At 34.2% G+C, this 18,459-nt stretch overlaps 1 protein-coding gene across 1 annotated transcript in view; it reads right to left on the bottom strand.

The window, feature by feature from the left end:
- Positions 1–18,459, bottom strand: part of CFAP47 (cilia and flagella associated protein 47) — a 343,220-nt gene that overhangs the window by 277,836 nt on the left and 46,925 nt on the right. Inside the window, exons 25-27 of the mRNA XM_040584179.1 lie at positions 11,316–11,508; positions 9,600–9,809; positions 1,803–1,903 (exon numbers count right to left, since the gene is read on the bottom strand). Of these exons, the coding sequence (XP_040440113.1) occupies positions 1,803–1,903; positions 9,600–9,809; positions 11,316–11,508 (504 nt within the window). The remainder of the gene's footprint in view (positions 1–1,802; positions 1,904–9,599; positions 9,810–11,315; positions 11,509–18,459) is intronic.

Below are 18,459 nucleotides of genomic sequence, written 5' to 3'. Positions count from 1 at the left end.
AACCCTTGTTTTACAGGATGTGTCTTCAAACTTGCTGAAAATCAACTATCAGAACAGCGCTAATTTAAGAATTCTAACTCACAAACAAAATATTTTTAAGGAATTTTTGATCACAGCTCTAAAACGAGTCTCAGCATACCATTATCAAGCTCTTTCAGACTCAACAACAAATATTTTACAAATCAAACTCAAAAATATGTTCTATCAGTCCATCAGTTCTGTCAAAACATATGTTCTGACATTCTCATGTTGGCCTATGATAGGGTTGGAGGACCCTCTGCTAGCTATCTCTAATGTCAGTCTCCAGAACAAGTGTAGAAGAGGAACTCTGTGTAGTTTCTAGAGAAGTAAACACACCAGAAACCAGTAAGAGAAGGAAAAACTCTTTACGATTATCTTCAATTTTCGATTGCTGGCACTGTTATGCATATGGTTTGGAGCAAATAACACAAGACCACGGTGTCAGATATGTGGAAGCAAAGTCCTCCTGAATTGCTTTCAAAGCCACTGTATTGCATAGATATGGTTTGGTCACATTAAAAAGCATTCCACACCAAAACGGTCTTTAATAAAACCACATAAAATAGACTCAATTTAGCAGTAATTGACAGAAATAATACTTTTCCTCGTTTCCTATCTTCATTTGTATATATACCTATCTTTTATATGGAAAAAAAAAAAATCACTACCTGTCTTCTTGCTAATCCCTTTTGCAATTTCAGAAGTACCAAGTGTCTCTTAGATAGCCTGAGTAACACAACTATTTTAAGTTAATGTAGTCTTAAAATTTGCCATATTCAAAGCTAAATCTATTTCAGACCTAGGGAATGCCTTGCTTATCTGAAAAACTTGTCTATTTCATCAAAATATATCATAACAATATATAACATATATTACATATGTGATATATTAAATAATATTTATGCACATGTTATGCAATATATTATATAATTATTACATATATATATATATATATATATAAGAAATCAGAACAACTATAAAATATAATAATTTACCCTATATTTGAACCTGCTTTGAGCAGGAGGTTGGACTAGATGACCCCCAGAGATCCTTTCTCACCTGAATTCTACAATGTTCCTAATCTCTTCCCATAAACTCAGCTACACATAAAGAGAATACAGATCACTGAAGCAGGCAGAAAGGGGGTGGGGCAGGAGACAGGCAGAGTTTGAGGCTGTGGTGGGGGACACAGGTGGAGATATAGACTCAGAGAGGCAGGCAAAGAGACACTGCATATTTCTAGTCTCTGGTCACAGGCTTTTATTAGGCCTTAAAGTACAGCTATGCTTTCTAACCTTCAAGGACAGTCATTAAAAAACCCTGAAAACTATTCCTTACAAGCAAAGAATGATCAGATTTTACCATACCATCGTGTGACTTTCTTCTCTTTTGCTTTCTTCAAAGCATAGCCAACTGTTGTCCTAGGAATTACTGATGATCATTTTTTATCAATGTAATTAAAAAATATGTTAATTTAATCTCTATTGTTTGGGATGTTTTCTCTGCTCATATTTTAAAAATTTCATAAAACATTCTGTAAGATTCAAGTTCATACAATATTTTTCAATAAACCTAATTACCAAATCACTTATATTATTTTCCTCACTTTCAACAACAAAACAGAAGCTATTAAACTGTTTCAAAAATTGAATTGCAAAATCCCCTTGTAATTAATGAGGAAAAATACTACATTGATGGTAACATCCCTGTTATCACACTGAAAACATTGATAATAACTACTGGACATGATATAATTTTAAGAGGTAGTGTTGACTGCTTACTGGTTCTCAAGATAATTTGTTGATTAGAGTGGTGAAATGCCAAATACGGGTATAAAGTAAGAAGGCAATTCTCTGCTGTTGCAGCAACTTGAATTGAGAACCTGTTCAAAACAAAATACAAAAGTGAAAACTTTATATTTAGCCATGATGAAGATATTTCAGCACAAGAAAAAAAAGATGGAATGAATGTGTCAGGCAACTTCTGTTCGTTTCTATTCTGGTTCAGTATGAGATTACACAGATGGGACCACACATGCTGAAATGGTGAAGTTTAGTACAGTATTTCCACTTCATAGTTTTACTATGACCATGGATGTATCATTAATCTGAAAGTTCAAGAGTTAGCAGAGATTTCACAAAATAAATGAACTCTGTCTCTCTGAAAAGAAAAAACAACTAAAATTACAGCCAACATTTATGAGTGTCCTAAAGGAGACTGCTAACTTGGTAAATATATCCTATAACTTCTGACAGGGGAAGTTTTCTTGAAAAGCAACTTCTATTTTGATTTAAAATTTATAGGACTTTACAGAAATCACAAAATAAATATTTACAAACAAATACATTCAATTTAAAAGCAATGAGATCTTGACTGTAATTGCTAGAATGTAATAGAAATTGACGTACATGCTCCAGTGTTCACTAGAGTGTCTGTACTGTCTGCAGCAGCCACATTAATGTGTAGCAATCCACCTTTTAACACTTTTTCTTTACTTCACCTCAATCTCTCGGGGTGCAGTCAACAAGCAAATTATTGCCATCAATGTATCTCTGTTAGCCTTCTATATGTATGCTCTTATTGCAACTGACATGTAATTCAAATGAGCTTAGTCCTATGTTATTACACAGGGGTTTTTTTACTCTACATTAACTTATTAACCAACATTAAAACTAATTAACTCTTTCGACTAAGGTGTCAAAAATACCAAAAAAATTTCAAGAGATGACACTCCATTCATAAGAAAGCATGGCAGAAAAAAACAAAGGTGCTAGGAGCTAAACATTTATCATACATGTTTCAGGCCCTGAGATATAGGCCACCAGACAGAAAAGCATGCATATTTCCATACAAATATGGCAAATAGCTGACAAACATGTGCATTCTGCACTGCTTAAAATCATCTTGTATCACTGACCTTTATTTACCACACCATTCATGAAATGAGGTTACAAAGCTAGAAGTTTTGTGCAGCGTATTTATTCTGTATTTGCAGCAGAGCTTAACTAAATAATATAAAAGTCTGTGTTATTCTATTAGAATGAAAGGCACCTGTATTGCTAGCAAATGTGAAGTCACTAAATGTATTAAATTATTGAGTGTATTCCATTTTATAATACTTAATAAAGTAAAAATTTGTTATTTACATGAACATGATTGCCTCTGATATTTTCACTGTTTATTCTCTAATGCATATTTCCAAAGACTACAGCAGAAAGGCCATTTAAGATATTGTTTACCATAATTTGAAACCTGCTGATCACCAGAAACTAAAACTCCAACTGTGATGACAAAAAAATATTATCCAACACTATATAGGTCAATTCATTCCCTTCTCTTAAATTAACTCTGATTTTTTTTTTTATTTTAATGTTTGTGGAAAGACAAAAAACTGAGCCAAAATATGTTTATCTTTTTTTTTGCTTTATAGTGTTTCAGACATTTTCTAAGTAGAAACAAATAATTTGTTTTGTGTCAGTACACCCCAAATGCTCTAGAAATACAGGCATAATTCAGTAACCCTTCTTCAACACTATTCATTAACAGATACACAATATCACTACCAATTTCTAAAAAGAAACAATCCTAAGTCATTAGGATCTAATTGACCAATTTCTGCAGCAACATTGCTTAGGTAAACTTAAATATTTAAGGGAAGCTTGCAGTGCTACTTTAGGAAACAAACAAAAAAAAAATCAAACTGCTTGCAGAAATTATTAGTGCCAAAATGAGACTTGATAAGAGAGTGAGGCATTTGGCAGATCTTTAAGAACAAGGAATAACCTAGATGCAGTGAATAAGAAGTTGTTATTTAAAAGTAAATAGAGACCTGCCCTCCTCCCTCCCCCAAAAAATCCTTGAACAGATCCAGAGATGAAAGAACTGGGAGAGCAAAAGATGACCCATGCAAGCTCTGCCACGTCTATTCATAAATGAGTTCCCAAAGCCTCTTATATCCTTTGTAGTAGAAGCTCAAGCTTCCACAGCAATTGAAATACAATAATGAACAGTAACAGACACATGGTTTCACACGATATAGATGACTTACAGCTGGGAAAGCAGCCACTCTTTTCTAGTAGCAGCAATGATGTCAGATCTTAATTTCTGAGTAACAGACCCTTCAGCTGGCAGGGACCATCAAAATGGTAGAAAGCCACAAGCACAGAAAAGGACAGGATTGAATAATGGGTTTGGACCATCCTGATTTTCAAAAGCACCTCCAACTATTGGAAGTAAAATGCCATTATATTATTAGGTCAGATGAATGTAGCAAAGAAGCATGCAAATACCAAGAACTCCAGTGTTTTCTACAGCTCCCCGATTTCTCCAAATTTAAATTATATTGAAAGAAATTGACTGCTCTTATTCTCTAAGGCAGGGGTCCTCAAACTACGGCCCGCAGGCCGGATATGCCCCCCCAGGGTCCTCAATCCATCCCCTGGTATTTACAGAACGCCCTGCCCCACGCCCCCCCCCCCCCCCCCCCCCCCCCCCCGCCAGGGGTTGTGGGGGAAACCAAGCAGCCGCAGATGACTGCCTGCCACTGCATCCGCGCGCCGGCCCCCTGGTTAAAAAGTGAGGACCCCTGCTCTAAGGCATGCCAGCAGAATACATGCATTTGACATTTGCCAGCAGTTACTCTTAAAGAGCTGCATGGTTTAGGCATGTTTCCCAACAGCAAAAGGGAACGTACTGTTTCCCTCCGTGATACACTGAGATCTCACGGATTATCAAAACAACTGGAACTGATTCATAGCTGGGTACTTTTTAGTGATTGTATCTCAGTGGCATCATGTTATCATCACAGGCTAAGATCCCCAGCAACCTCTCTTCCTGAAGTTCCAACCACAAACGAGAACATCAGAAATTGCATTAATTTCCCCAGCTTCCCAGTCGGAGAGAGAAAGAAAATGGAGAACTGTAGAACATGGGAGGCAAGGACCTCAGCACGTTTGTGTCATCAGTGATCACAGCAATTTATCTACCCACCACATGTGTGGAGGTTTGGGGATATTTTGCTCCCCAGAGCACCATTTTCTTTGATTGTGTAGCACAATATGTAGCTGTTTTTCTACTACTAATTTTTTAGAAAGAATAAGGTGAAAGTAATTTCAATCAGGATGGCAGAAAACCTTCTTTCCTGTTGAAGGAAGAAATTTCTTTCAAGTCGAAGGATATAAGTACCATAGCTAAATATTTCTTCCCATTTATTAATTCTTGGATTTTATGTTATCTTTTACTTCTGTTTTCCTATCAGCCCTATCCAAAGAAATTTAATTTATTCTGCTTTGGAGTCAAAGGAATGAAAAGGAAGGATAGATTAAAAATAACATTAGAAATTAACTGAAAATTCTCAATTAAGGCAGTCATTAAATAAATATTAATGCACTTTCTTATAACCCATTTAATGGAATCTGTGTACACAGTAATTTACTTGCATAAACGGCAATCATATATCTCTTCAGTTTTCTTTTACAGCTACATATAGCATAGTTCTGCTATAAAACATGATTGCCGGATGTCTTTCAAATGCATTCTGTAAAGTAGCCAAATTCATCTATCCTCTACCCAATGATCACTCTGATTCTGGGTCACAGAAAAAAAAAAAAAAAAATTTTGATGGACTTAATATGGACTATGCAAATTAATCCTACTGAAGTTTGACCTGAATTTAGAAATCCAAAACCCGCAGAGCCTAAGTAAAAAAATAGAAAACAAGAGTATTTGTGTCATCACTACTCATGCTTTGAAACATGCCTAGAATTAGTTTTACTTTGAAGTGAAAGCTCTTTTTCTAATTAGTTAAATACAGACATGGTATTTTACCAACATAAGAAAATAACTTTTTAACTCACTTATTTTAATTCCATCTTAAACACAGAATATGAGTTGAAGTTCAAAATTTTAGTTCAAATAATTTTAAAATACATATTATTACTCTGAAAATGAAAATATAAAGAAAGCACACCTGACAAATTAATACATCTTCAGCAACTGATAATGTGAGATTTCATGGCCTATTAAACAAACCAAGAATCTATTCAAGGCCAGTTAGCCTTCATAGGTGGTGTAAAAAGTTATATTATTAAATATCTAGAAGGCCCTGAATTCTTATCTTCCTAAAAGACTCAAATTAACAAAGCAGTTTAAATTCATTAGACAGACAGTTTAAAACTAACTGCTCGGATGCTTAGGTAATTAGTTGCATCAGTTTTGAAGTCTGAACGCATTGCCTAAGTCTCCCATGGCAGGGGACGCAGGTGCTGGGAAAAATGAGGGTAGACAAGCAGAGAACAGGAAATTGCAGCTACAGATTACTATAGAGTGGAGTATCAAAGCACATAGTAATATTAACAGTAGTAATGAAACCCAAGTCTGGATAAATTGTCATAGACATTATTAGAGTAACAACATGCTCAGGATTAAGATTCAGGCACACACTTAGACTTTTCCAATTGAAGGAAAGAATTCTTTCTGGTTATGATAAAAATAATTTCTTCCAAAAGCCAATATGAATGATATTACTACACTGAATAATTGCATGCACAGAATACCTTTGTTCTGGGTGATATGCTCCTTCATCTAGTTGTGTTCAGGTTCTATATCGTATGCTCCTACAGCCCACACACCCATGCAACTGCCTGACACGAAATCATGTGTGCATTGGCAGAGCAATGTTATTAGTTCTGTCCTTTAAAAAAATGCCTATCTACTGTGTTTTAAAATACAGCAGCAATTTTAAGATTATTTGACATTCCTGGGCATGATTTTTTTAATCTTTGTGAGCAGGGATGCCTTTTAAGTTTAATTTGATTACTTTTATTTGCTATCTTTTTTTCAAAAATATATTGAGCTTGCCTTTAAATTGAGAATGGTATCCTTTCTTTACTTTTACTGGCAAATATTGAAAAAAGTTTATTACACAGCAGAAAGGATTATTTCTCTATAAGAAGGTTTGAGAAGCTGCTAGTACATCATATAAAACCAGTTATTAAAACTAAATATTGTGCCTGCTCAGCAGCTATATTTCAGACCTCATCATAAGCTTAAATTACCCTTTCCTCATAATTACTGCAAGCTTTAGCACACATTTACGAATCAAATTCCACACAATTATTAAATCTTAGGATTAAATAAAATGAGTAGGAATAGCTTTTTGGCTGACAATCTATACAGAAAAACATAAAATACCAATCCAATGTGAGCAGTAATAACTAAAAGGTCCATAATCCTTGCATCAAAATAATATAAAATTTAGGTTTATGCTTAGGAAAAAGGCCATTCTATGCTGTACGGTGGAGATATTCAACACTCAAAATAGTTGCTTTACTGAAAATAGTAACTGCAGGAATTAATTAATCTCAGCAGTACCTGTATTTCCCCCTCAAGCATACACCCATTCATCCCACCAAGGCAAGAGATGAACAAAAAGGACAAATGCTGAAAATGGTTATTTATGCACAGAACATTTAGTAACAGATTTGATTTACTAGGGGCAGAGGAGACCTTCTGCATTTCTTTTCACCAATAAAGTTACTCAAAAAAAGTCTACTACTTTAAAATCAAAACAAGGTATATGAATTTCAGATTTGCATGTCTTCATCACTAAACAGTGTTTTAAAGATATTAATTTTGGTATGAACACTGCATATAAATTGCTGTCAAATTCTCAGTGTTCTGTCCTAAAGGAATTCCTGTCTAACAAGAATTAGACTACATAAATTCCTAAGTAGTTTTCAGATGCTTATATTCCCAAATAATTTCAGTACTTTTGAAAACTTCAAATGCTTTCTGATGTAGTGATCTGAGCCTGCATTTGAGGAAGTATATAAATAAAATACAATGTAAAGCACATCTGTCCCTTATCCCTTCTCTCTGGTACTGCCTGCTTCTGCTGCTGCTGCTGTCCAGAAAGTTCCCCTAAGGCAGAGCAGAACACACTGAAGAGTCCAGCATGGAGGGAGGAAGAAGACACCAACAGTTTTTATTACTTCGCTATCCAATCCTGCATCTCATATATCATGTATGAGAAAAGACAGTATCCTGTACAGTTTCCATACAGGAAGTATGGTCTAAAGCTGAAACTTATCCCTAGCATACTTTTATTAATTAGTAGCATTACACACAAAAAAAACCCAACAATAACAACCAAAAAAACCCACAACACCAAACACACATACGTGTGTGTATGTGTATATATATATGTATTTTAGAATCTGTAAACAATAAATTGCACTGATATAGATGAGCAACATCCATCCATGCAGTATTGTATCACCTGGCTTTTTAAACGACCCCTTTTTATCTTATTCCCCAAAGAACACCTTCACTGAGATCAGAAGTCAGCCCCCTTTTTATTCAGGAACCAACTGTTTCCCTATAGAGCACCTCAAAGATACTGCTCTGCTCCTCCTAAATTAAAAAAAAATAATAATAAAGGCATTAATATATTAATCATATTTTCCCAATTCCTGTCTCAGAACTTTGCAGGAATACAGCTTGCTTTCTCAGTAGCCAAAAAACCCAATCCAAAACCAACACAAAAAAACAAAGTAAACAAACAAAACCACACACACACAAAAGAAAAGAAAACCAAACCAAACCACATCCCACAAGACTGGGACATGTATTTTGCTGCTTCCTAGCAAAATTAAATTCTGACTTGCGGTGTAATTCCCCCTTGAGAAGTCCCCCTACCTTTACTCTGAAGCTCAGAGACTCAAGGAATGAATAAACCACATGTAGTTTATTAGTGTGATTTATTATTTATACAATTCTCAGGTGTTTTTTTTTAAAAAAGGCAAAAAACAAGTACTCTTTCACAGTTCTAAGTTGTACAGATATTCTTTAAAATAACCAGAATTTCTTACTTAGAGACAGTATCTGTAAGTTACTTCAAAATGTCTCTTCTTGAATTCTTGGGTAACAGAGGAACACTTGAAGCTTTTGAGAGGACGGAAAATGGAGCAATCCTTTGTAAGATAACTCCACTGCAACTGTGTAAAGATTTGCAAATAGGTGGGAAGAACCAACAGCTCTTCCGGATGCCAGAATAGGGACTCTAAACCAGTCACAAACATTTTGTTGTCTTAAAAAAAAATGAAACACAGGAGAAAGGCTCAACAGAACAGAATTTCATGGAGTTTGGCTCAACCCAAAATCAGACCACCATGATAGCCAGCATGGAATGGACTGTAAAACGTTAATAGGGTATTTTCAAAAAGCTAAGTATTTTGTAATAGAAAACTTTGGGATTTGCTGAATGACAACCGTGCCTTTCCAACACAATCAGAGAAGACTGAAGTAGACTTAAGAATTACTAGTAGATATGAATGAGATACAAGACCTTAAGAAAGCCACTTAGATAAATCTTACCTTAGAGACCAAAGATAAATTTTGTGGTTTTGAACTGTAATTCAAGTTGAAAAAAATAAATACATTTCTATGCTTCATTTTCAATTTTTTCAGCACAATTCTTATATGCCTTCACCCAACCATTACGAGTTCTGTGTCTTATATACAGCTTTGTCAGTTTGGACCCTGCCCCCCCAAACAAATTTGAATTGCACACATATTACCTGTTTTCTTCTTCATCGATGAAGAACATATCCCCTAAAAACGACACTGGTCTAGATGATCTGAAGCTGATATGACAAATTAGTTCCTTATTTGTGCCATCTGATGAAAGAACAATATCTTGCCCTTCTGGGAACTGTACAGAAAAAGGGTAAATCCTGTCACCATCATCAAGTTCAAGCTCTGGAAGTTCAACTTGAATTTGTGATTGCCTGCGTTAAAAATAAAAATGGTGTTTGTGCTCGTAGGATGACAGTAAAGTTAATTCACAGATTCACAAATTTACAAAACTGCTTTTCACAGTTAAATACAAAATAACAACCTCAGTTTTAAAGCATAAATCAAGTGAAAGTAAAGTATTAAAAATCCTTTAGCATTTAGATACTAGTTTGTTTTCTGTACGTGTATCTGAACATTTTATACTGACCCAGAATAGTTCAACATCCAAATGAAAAACAATCTCTATTAACAGTGCTACTAAGGGCGTAAACATTATTTCCTTACTTTAGGTTTCCAAAAATTAAAGCTTCCATTAATTTTGATTAAACTACATTATCATTCAACAAGTTAAAGCAAGTTTTAAAACAGAAATATTAAGGGGAAATTCATGAAGATACAGAAGATGCTTTCCCCATTTATATAATTTTAGGTGCCAGTTCTGAAAGAATGGCAGTCAGACCAGGCCCACATGGAACCCTTTCAGTTCCAACCACTGATTTACTGACAACAGGCAAATCACTTGATAAATTACTACAACTCAAATGAGATAAGACAATAATAATTTGAAGGCAATTTCATTAATTTACAGCAAATTAGTTGTTCTGGTATTGAAATGATACGTACATAAGCATAAAAATCTAATATTATGCTCTTTACTAATTACAAACTGAAAACTTGTACCTCAGGGACCAGAAAAGTATATTTCACAGATATATAAACAAGAGTGCTTGGAAAGATTAAAATATTAATATTTAAACCAAACTGGAATAAGTGTGGTACTGGGTTATGATACATAACATGAAGATTACAAACAGGCTCTCTTATAAATTCAAATAACAGGATAAATTAGGTGATCTACATAAAAATGAAAAATATATGAATTATTTTTTATTTTAAATGCCAGAATCAAAACATTTCTGTTGTCCTCTTCGGTACTAAAATTTTGCTTAGGAAGAAAAAAGCATTATTTAAAAAAAAAAAAAAAAACAAAAACAAAAAAAAAAAAAAAAAAAAAAAAAAAAACACAAAACAAAACCAAAACCCACAAAGCCCACCAACTGTCCAAACAGCAGCTAGAATTCAAAACAGTGTTTTATAACCTGTGGAGCAGAGAAAATAAAAGAGAAAGTCTTATATTTATTTTTGCATTTTCATCAGATAAAGTCTATGATCTTAGTATCTGAATAAAGTTAACAAAAAATCCGGTAGGACTCTCCTTAATTTTTGTGCTATTTAAAGTAATTTAAAAAGCATTGGACAGAATGAATGTATCAGAAGATGGTCACTTCATGAAGCAGGAATGTTTTGAGGACAGAACATATGCTTGTTGAATGTATAGCAATATTAATTATATTAATTTTTCTTAAATATGAAATCCTTTGATAAGCAGAAAATTAATACTAAACTTCACAAACAAAAAATAATTCACTTTTTAATGAAAAGAACTAAACCAATAATTATTCAGGGTTCCTGTGATGAATTTATTTTGAGATTTTTACCTTAGATAATTTTGTGGAATTATATTGATGGCTGTTTCAGTTTTCACATCCAGAGGAACTGGCATCAGCATTAAAAATGGGGGATCAAAATTTATTTTTGGTGACTTCATAGTGCCAGACAATGTTATTTTGTAATGTGATGGATTATCATTTAGACACACTGACATTACAGATGTGTATGTCCCAGGACAAGCTGTTAAAAGAAGTTAAAAAAAAAAAAACAACACAAAAGAAAACAAACACTGAATTATATTGTCATAAATATGTGTAATAGAATTATAGTAAGAGGGTTTGGCTTGTATTAAATTTTAAGAAGTCATCAGTATTGCTTTCTTACTCAAAATGCGGATTAACATACAGTAAATGTATCAGAAGAACTTTATTGAGAGGGCTTAGAAAACTTGCCTGTAACAAACCAGAAATCCATTTTTTCTAATTTTTCAGAAACTTTTTGAAGTCTGAATTCTTCATTTATTGTATTAATATTCCTTTATATATCACATCAATGTAACACTTCTCAGAATTTTAAGAATTGCAGTCATATTGTAAATTACACTGATTAACACAAAGAATGGAGAATGCTTTTTTATAAAGGAATAAATATCAGAACCACTTACTGCCAAGACAAGAAAAACTTGGTGCCTTTTAAGATGGCAATCAGTACATTTTAAGAGATGACTCTAAAACCAACCCCGTTGCCAAGCCAGGCTCACCCAAGCCAGCAGGACAGGTTCTACCCTCCACGGAAAGCATCTCCCATTTCTTTCTGCCCCTTCTCATTCAACCTTGCTAACTGCTGCAAGTCAGTTTTCTCTAGGATGGAAAAGCACATTTTCTTTCACTGACACAGGGAGCAAGGTGCTTCTTTTCACAACTGTTAGACTACCAGAATGGTTTTCCAAACCATGCAGTGCCATTTACCAATTTTTCAGCCATTCTGACCTGCTAAAGAGCTAGCAAAATAAGCCATTTTGAGGGCAAACTAATGAACACCTCTTGTATGTAAAAACAAGTCTGCATGATGGGTTGTAACATAAATCAAAAAGTTTAATCTTTTCATTTTCAAGAAAAACACCTTTCCCTTTGATTCCCTTCTGTCACCAGATTAGTAATATGGAAACATCCTTACCTAATATTTAAGAGATAGGAAAACAAATAATTTTGTATTTCATGTGTCTGTATGAGCACATATGTGTCACTATAAACAAAATGCATGTGGCAAGTTCAGATAATTATTTTCACAGCCTGAGAAAGAGCTGCTATTGCTTACATATACAAAGAAGAAAACCTAGTGACTTACAAATATTTTGTTTCATTCTCTCCTCAGAAGAGCCAATTTCTTTATGGAGATGATAATAGAGGAGCTTCACAGAAGCCTGTTAGTGCATCAAAATCTGGCCTGCGGATCCTTTCATTTCAGACCAGAAAACATGAAACTAGCAAAGTGAAAACCAGAGGAAATAGGAACTTGCTGCAGTGACTGCAACATCTGGCTAATTGCCTGTTAAATGGAAATCAACTTTGGGAGACAACGCTGCTGAGAAGGCTAAGAAGCTTATACTTCTAGGTTTTGATACAGCAAGAACACACCTCTTGCTGGCACTTAGCCCTTTCATGAGGGAAAGGTGAGAGAGCATCAGAAAAGGTCATGGAAACATATGAAGAGCCAAACATTATTTTTGGCATGCTTGTAAGAAAAATGTTCTATACAAGTTCCTCCCATGTAAGAGCTAGAAAGTCTACTGTCCTACAGCTGTGCTCTAACTAAACCATACTTCTGGTATCCTATCTTGATACATATGTATGACATATGGTAAAGGAAAGTGAAAGGCCATAACCAATAAATGCCATAGGGATGGAACGCCATGAAGGAAGAAAATCAGACTAGCGTATGTCAGGACCAAAGAACATATAATTTTGACTAATTCACATTTAAAAATATTTGTATTAACCATAGTTAAACCTTCAAGTTAGGAAAGAATAGTGTTAAGCTTTCCTCATACAAACTTTTCATTGATACTGAATATAACAGTTCTAAGAAATTCATTAACTACATGATCACATCCATTTGCCATTGAATCCCTGACTCACTCACAATGCAGAACAGTGTTTATACGGCATTGCTGATCATTCTGTGTGGCTCCACATATTTACTACCATTGAAATTCTGCATAATATGTAAGCAAATAATGTATTGCCTATGTCAGAAACACCAGGATGTTGTGATACTGTCCTCATTTTAAACAGACACAAAGACATAAAAGGTGAATGAATTCATTAAGTTTTGGTTATTAGTCTGTAATGCCTAGGATCAACATTTTCAGGATATTTCATGTTGGATAAATTACTTTGAAATTAATGAGAATCATGTCCTGAACTAATAGTTGAAGTAATGAATTTATTCTATTCATCACACCTTTCGTGACTACTGTCAGAGCCTGTGCTGCTGTTACCATCCTGATATACCACCATTAATTTCTATAGGGGCAAACAACAAGTGGTCCAGCAGATGTGAAAATTTTCCTTAGGGAGATTTGATGGTATTTACAAGTGTGCCAATCTAAATTTGCCAAGGGCTAACAAAATCTGTAGAATTATATGAGAAATTTCCTCTTTGTCATTTCTAGATATATTTATTAGGAAAATAAGCTTTCATTGCCTTACCTTAGAAAAAAAACCCTCAATAAGGGAACACAACTTCCTAAAGTACGTATGTGCATATCTTCATTAGCTACTTCATTTTCAGGCTAATATGCATTAGAAATCCCATCCAGTTCAGAGTGTCTAACTCCCTAGCATGCTATCTCGGGTCTATACTTTATGCAGATTCCTTGTTAATAAAAACGTATACAGATTACATTTCTGCTGAAAGTCAGTGATATATATATATGCAAGTTCTCCCAACACTGCTCACATGCTTCTGGAGAAGTATTTCAAGTCCCCACAACTTCCACTCTACCTGTCTCAGTTTTAAGTTAAACTAGAAGCAAAAGATAGTTTAAATGGCCACCTCTTTAAGGATGTCCATATTCCTTGTTTCTCTATAGCAGCACAAATTATTTTTTTTTATCTCCCCTGCACCACCCCAACCCCCCTCCCCCCACGCCAATCTTAACTGTATGATTGCATGGGGTTTGATCTTTTGAGAGCACGTGGGAAGAAAGTAAAATCACCATCTGCTCTTCTCACCCTCTTAAGTTTGTATTAGATTTTTATTCAGTTACTACACTTGTCTCCAAAATAAACTTTTTTATTTTAGTTGCTCTGGACTTCCTGGTAATTCATGCCTTACTGTATATACACATCTTAGGCATAAATGGGTGCCAGTGAAGAATCTGCATACACTGAAATACAGACTTCAAAGCAGAAAAGTCAGATGTAGCTAAAACTTAAAGGTAAGCCTTACAAAAAATGAAGAAAAAAAAATCAGAAGTAAACTAATAATTTCTCCACAGAAACTGTTAAAGGGCACAGTTATTAAATACCTTGCTGTTGCAAAAGAAAAACCCTAGAGATGGAGGTCATGATGGTCACCTGTGCCCATAAGATAATCATCACATCTTCCAGGGGCACTGAACTCATAACTCACAGGTCTGTTTGCAAGGATTTTTCTACATGGGATCCCAGAGCACATATTTATTGTAACTTACTATGTTGCAGATAAGTATTTTCATATCACAATAAGATATAGTGAAAATGTTCATATTTTTTAATGTATTATACTATAGTACTGCAGAAGAGGTTTATATTAATATAACCTCAGTTCTCGAGAATCTCTATAAAATTTAGTATACTTTTTTTAACAGGTAGCATCATACTGCCATGCATTATATAAACTCTTGCATTCCTATAGCATTTTGCACTCTCATTGTTATAAATGTTGCAGCATATTTAAGCAAACATGCACATACACAGTTCTTTTTAAGGTTTGTTCACTCCCACATACTGCAAATTTGCAGTACAATCCTATGAAGGGGGTTAGCACACCATATTCATTAACTAGGTCTCCTGTGTGGGTTTTGATGTATCTAATATTCTCTTACAAGAAAGAATAAATATATTCAGTGAAGATATAGCACAAGTATGCTTTAAATCATAGGAAAATACTTAGAAGAACAAATTAAGGGCAATTGATTTTTAAAGTTACTTATGACTTTCTGTAAGTAAATATGTGGGAACACAGAAAAAATACAAATAACTTCAAATGGCAACTATTTGTCAGTCACATTTATGTATATACACATCTGTATTTACAATTTATTCAGTAATTCAAAATACTTTTTTTATTCACATGCTGCTGTCTGCTTCACAGTCTTTACAACGTGCAAGCAATTTTAATACAGTCTCGTGATGCAGACACTTAAATAGAACAACCATCATATGGATGAACATTTCATCTGTTCATTGTCACATGATCACTCTCCTTTTTGCTGCACAAAATAGTATTAGAAAATGTTTTTTTAAATTTCTTCTGTTTAAAGTGCCAGATTTGAACTTAGAAGAAGGAGAAAATGAGACCCTGTGCTTGTCCGGGCACTACAAATATACAGATATCTGGAAATACAGGTTTATTCTTTTTATCTTCCAATTCTAGTATTTCCCTGAGCAATTTACTTTTCCAAGCTATATACATTAACCTAATCAATGCAAAATGTATCTATTTTATCTCCTATTAGAATAATTTGTTTCTCAAATTCAAAGCAGACAAAATATTTGTATGTGTTCTTCTCAGATGATTATTTTAGTACGATCCACAATTACTCTAATCACAGGCACACTCTGCAAAAATACCTATTAGAATACCTTCTCAAAGTTACAACACTTATTTTGTAGGCTTTATTATCTGAAACACTGCTGAAAAAAATATGATACTCTATTGAAACAAAGTAGAAATTTATGAAAGGAGAAAAAATGTTTAAAAGAAATAGAGTTATAGTAAACTACATGTGTATTTTTTAATTGCATGTCAAAGAACAACAGAAGGTTATGAATGTTTTTTTTTTTTTTACTTTCCAGAGTTCTGTATTTCCATTCGTCCTTCCTCTACATTCCTACTCCAAAGACTCAGGGTCATAATATGTTTCTGTTCCTCGACATCTTTAATCTATTTTATCTCTGAATTGTATCTCAGCAGTTTCTCAAAATTCAGAAGTTTACCCACAGCCTTTCTTCTGTCTAAACACGCTCTCCAGGTGTGCTTTGAGCAGACCCTTACATCCTTCATAAGTAAACTGAGATTCCAAGTCCATATTTCTAAAACTTTGTAAAACTGAAACTCCGAAAAGAGTTAACTTCAGATTTCTTTCCTACAATATATCTCTGTGTTCTGTCCAATCTTCATGTCACCCTGCTCCCACTGTTTAACAACTTCTGATTTTTGTATTCTAACATTTTCTCACACCCTGGGACAATATTTTCAATCTATTCACCTAGTATCCTTCAATTTTTATTTCATATTTCTCCCAAAACAAATTCTTTAACAAAATTTTTATCCCTGTTTACTTCATTTTGATAACCTATATGTTATCACTAAAAACTGCTCTAGGACCTGCACAGATGAGATTAAAATGAGATCACATCATCTGGTTCTAAACCCAGGGTTACATGAAGTACAAAATAGAACCTACCCAGTAAAAAAAAAATCTTTATTGAACACAATTTTATGCCTGTTTCATCAACGTGTGCTTCAGAGCCAACAACCATGGGGTTTGCAATTTATTTTGGAGGAATGTTGAGGAGAAGAAAAAGCGATGCATCAAAGCCAGAAACATGCTCTAAATATTTTTGCTCAGCCTTCCAATAGTAAATGGCATGTAACTTTCTTCTAGCAGTTTAATTTGTAATAATTCAGTAGAGTAATTTAAATACGTATTTCTAAAAGGATGACTCATGGACAGCTCAGAAGTATAAAACCTACAACTATAGATACTGATTGAGTCAGAAGCATTCCAGGTATTATATGAACAAAGAAATACTACTTCAGAAAAGTTAGAATTTGCCAATTAAAACAAAAATTAAAAGTACGTAAAACAATCTTCTAAATAATTCTGCAAAAATCATTATATATTAATTACGTTTCCATTTCAGGAAGCAAAATCACACGTCGATGAGATTTTTCTTCAAACATAAGTTGAAGACAAAAGCTCCTGACAAGGCATAAAGCATAATGGAAAAATGTTTTGAAGTACAGCAAGCAACACCAAGCAACATGTGCAATTAAATATTGCTCTTGCATATTCACAACATGTTTGCACAGCAACACTTAATACAGCCTTCTCAATTTATCATACAGAATCATGGCAAGACTCATATCTATTTTTTTATTTATATTAAATTTTTCCTAGTGCTTAATTGAGGTTATAGATTTCAATCCTATCATAAAGAATAGGAGCATCATATTTCTTTAGGACAGGGATGCTCACTTGCTGACTTAGGATCAGATCCAGCTGACAAAACAACTTTTTTTCCCCTTGAGAATGCTGGGGCTCCAAAAGTAAGCCACTTAAAACTTTTACAATGACTGAGTTCAGTAGGCATTGGCTGTGCATGCTAGCAGGCTTTATCCACTCAAACGCTGTGTTACATTATTCTCTACCCTAAACACCCTACTGGGAATAAAGTAGAATCCTAATACTTACATTCTGCCATTCCTTTTCTGGTGTATGTGGTTGATTACTGTCTTTCTGCATGCTCCCAAGTTTTCCTAGAAATCGATTCTATTTTTTTTTTACTTAGGGTCTGGTTGCCTGAGCAGACTGCTTAGAAAATACCATAGCTAAGTGACTTTGTATCTCATTGAGGCACAAAATTTCCATTCTTATCTAAATTATGCCTGTTTAGAAAAAAAGTTCACACACGGTCCAAGTACTTTTAGAAAGTCTTTGTATCTAAGTGAGTCAACCTAAATGCACATGAAGGAGCAAAACTGAAAACGATTCAGCTATTCCACATTTTGATGCTTTATATGTGCAAACCAGACTTTTCAAATAATGCTATCAAGTCGTTCCATTCTTTGTGTTAGGTCTGCAGCTGTCTAATTTTCTCAGTACCACAACAAGCCTTTCTTTTGGCATTTTAGTTTGTTATTTAGTCACATTAACTGGAATCAAAACAAGTGCTAGTTATGATTCATCATAAAAAGTCA

This window comes from Falco naumanni, chromosome 2, assembly GCF_017639655.2.
Source record: "Falco naumanni isolate bFalNau1 chromosome 2, bFalNau1.pat, whole genome shotgun sequence".
In the NCBI taxonomy this organism is placed as follows: Eukaryota; Metazoa; Chordata; class Aves; order Falconiformes; family Falconidae; genus Falco; species Falco naumanni.
This window is presented reverse-complemented; position numbering and strand designations above follow the sequence as displayed.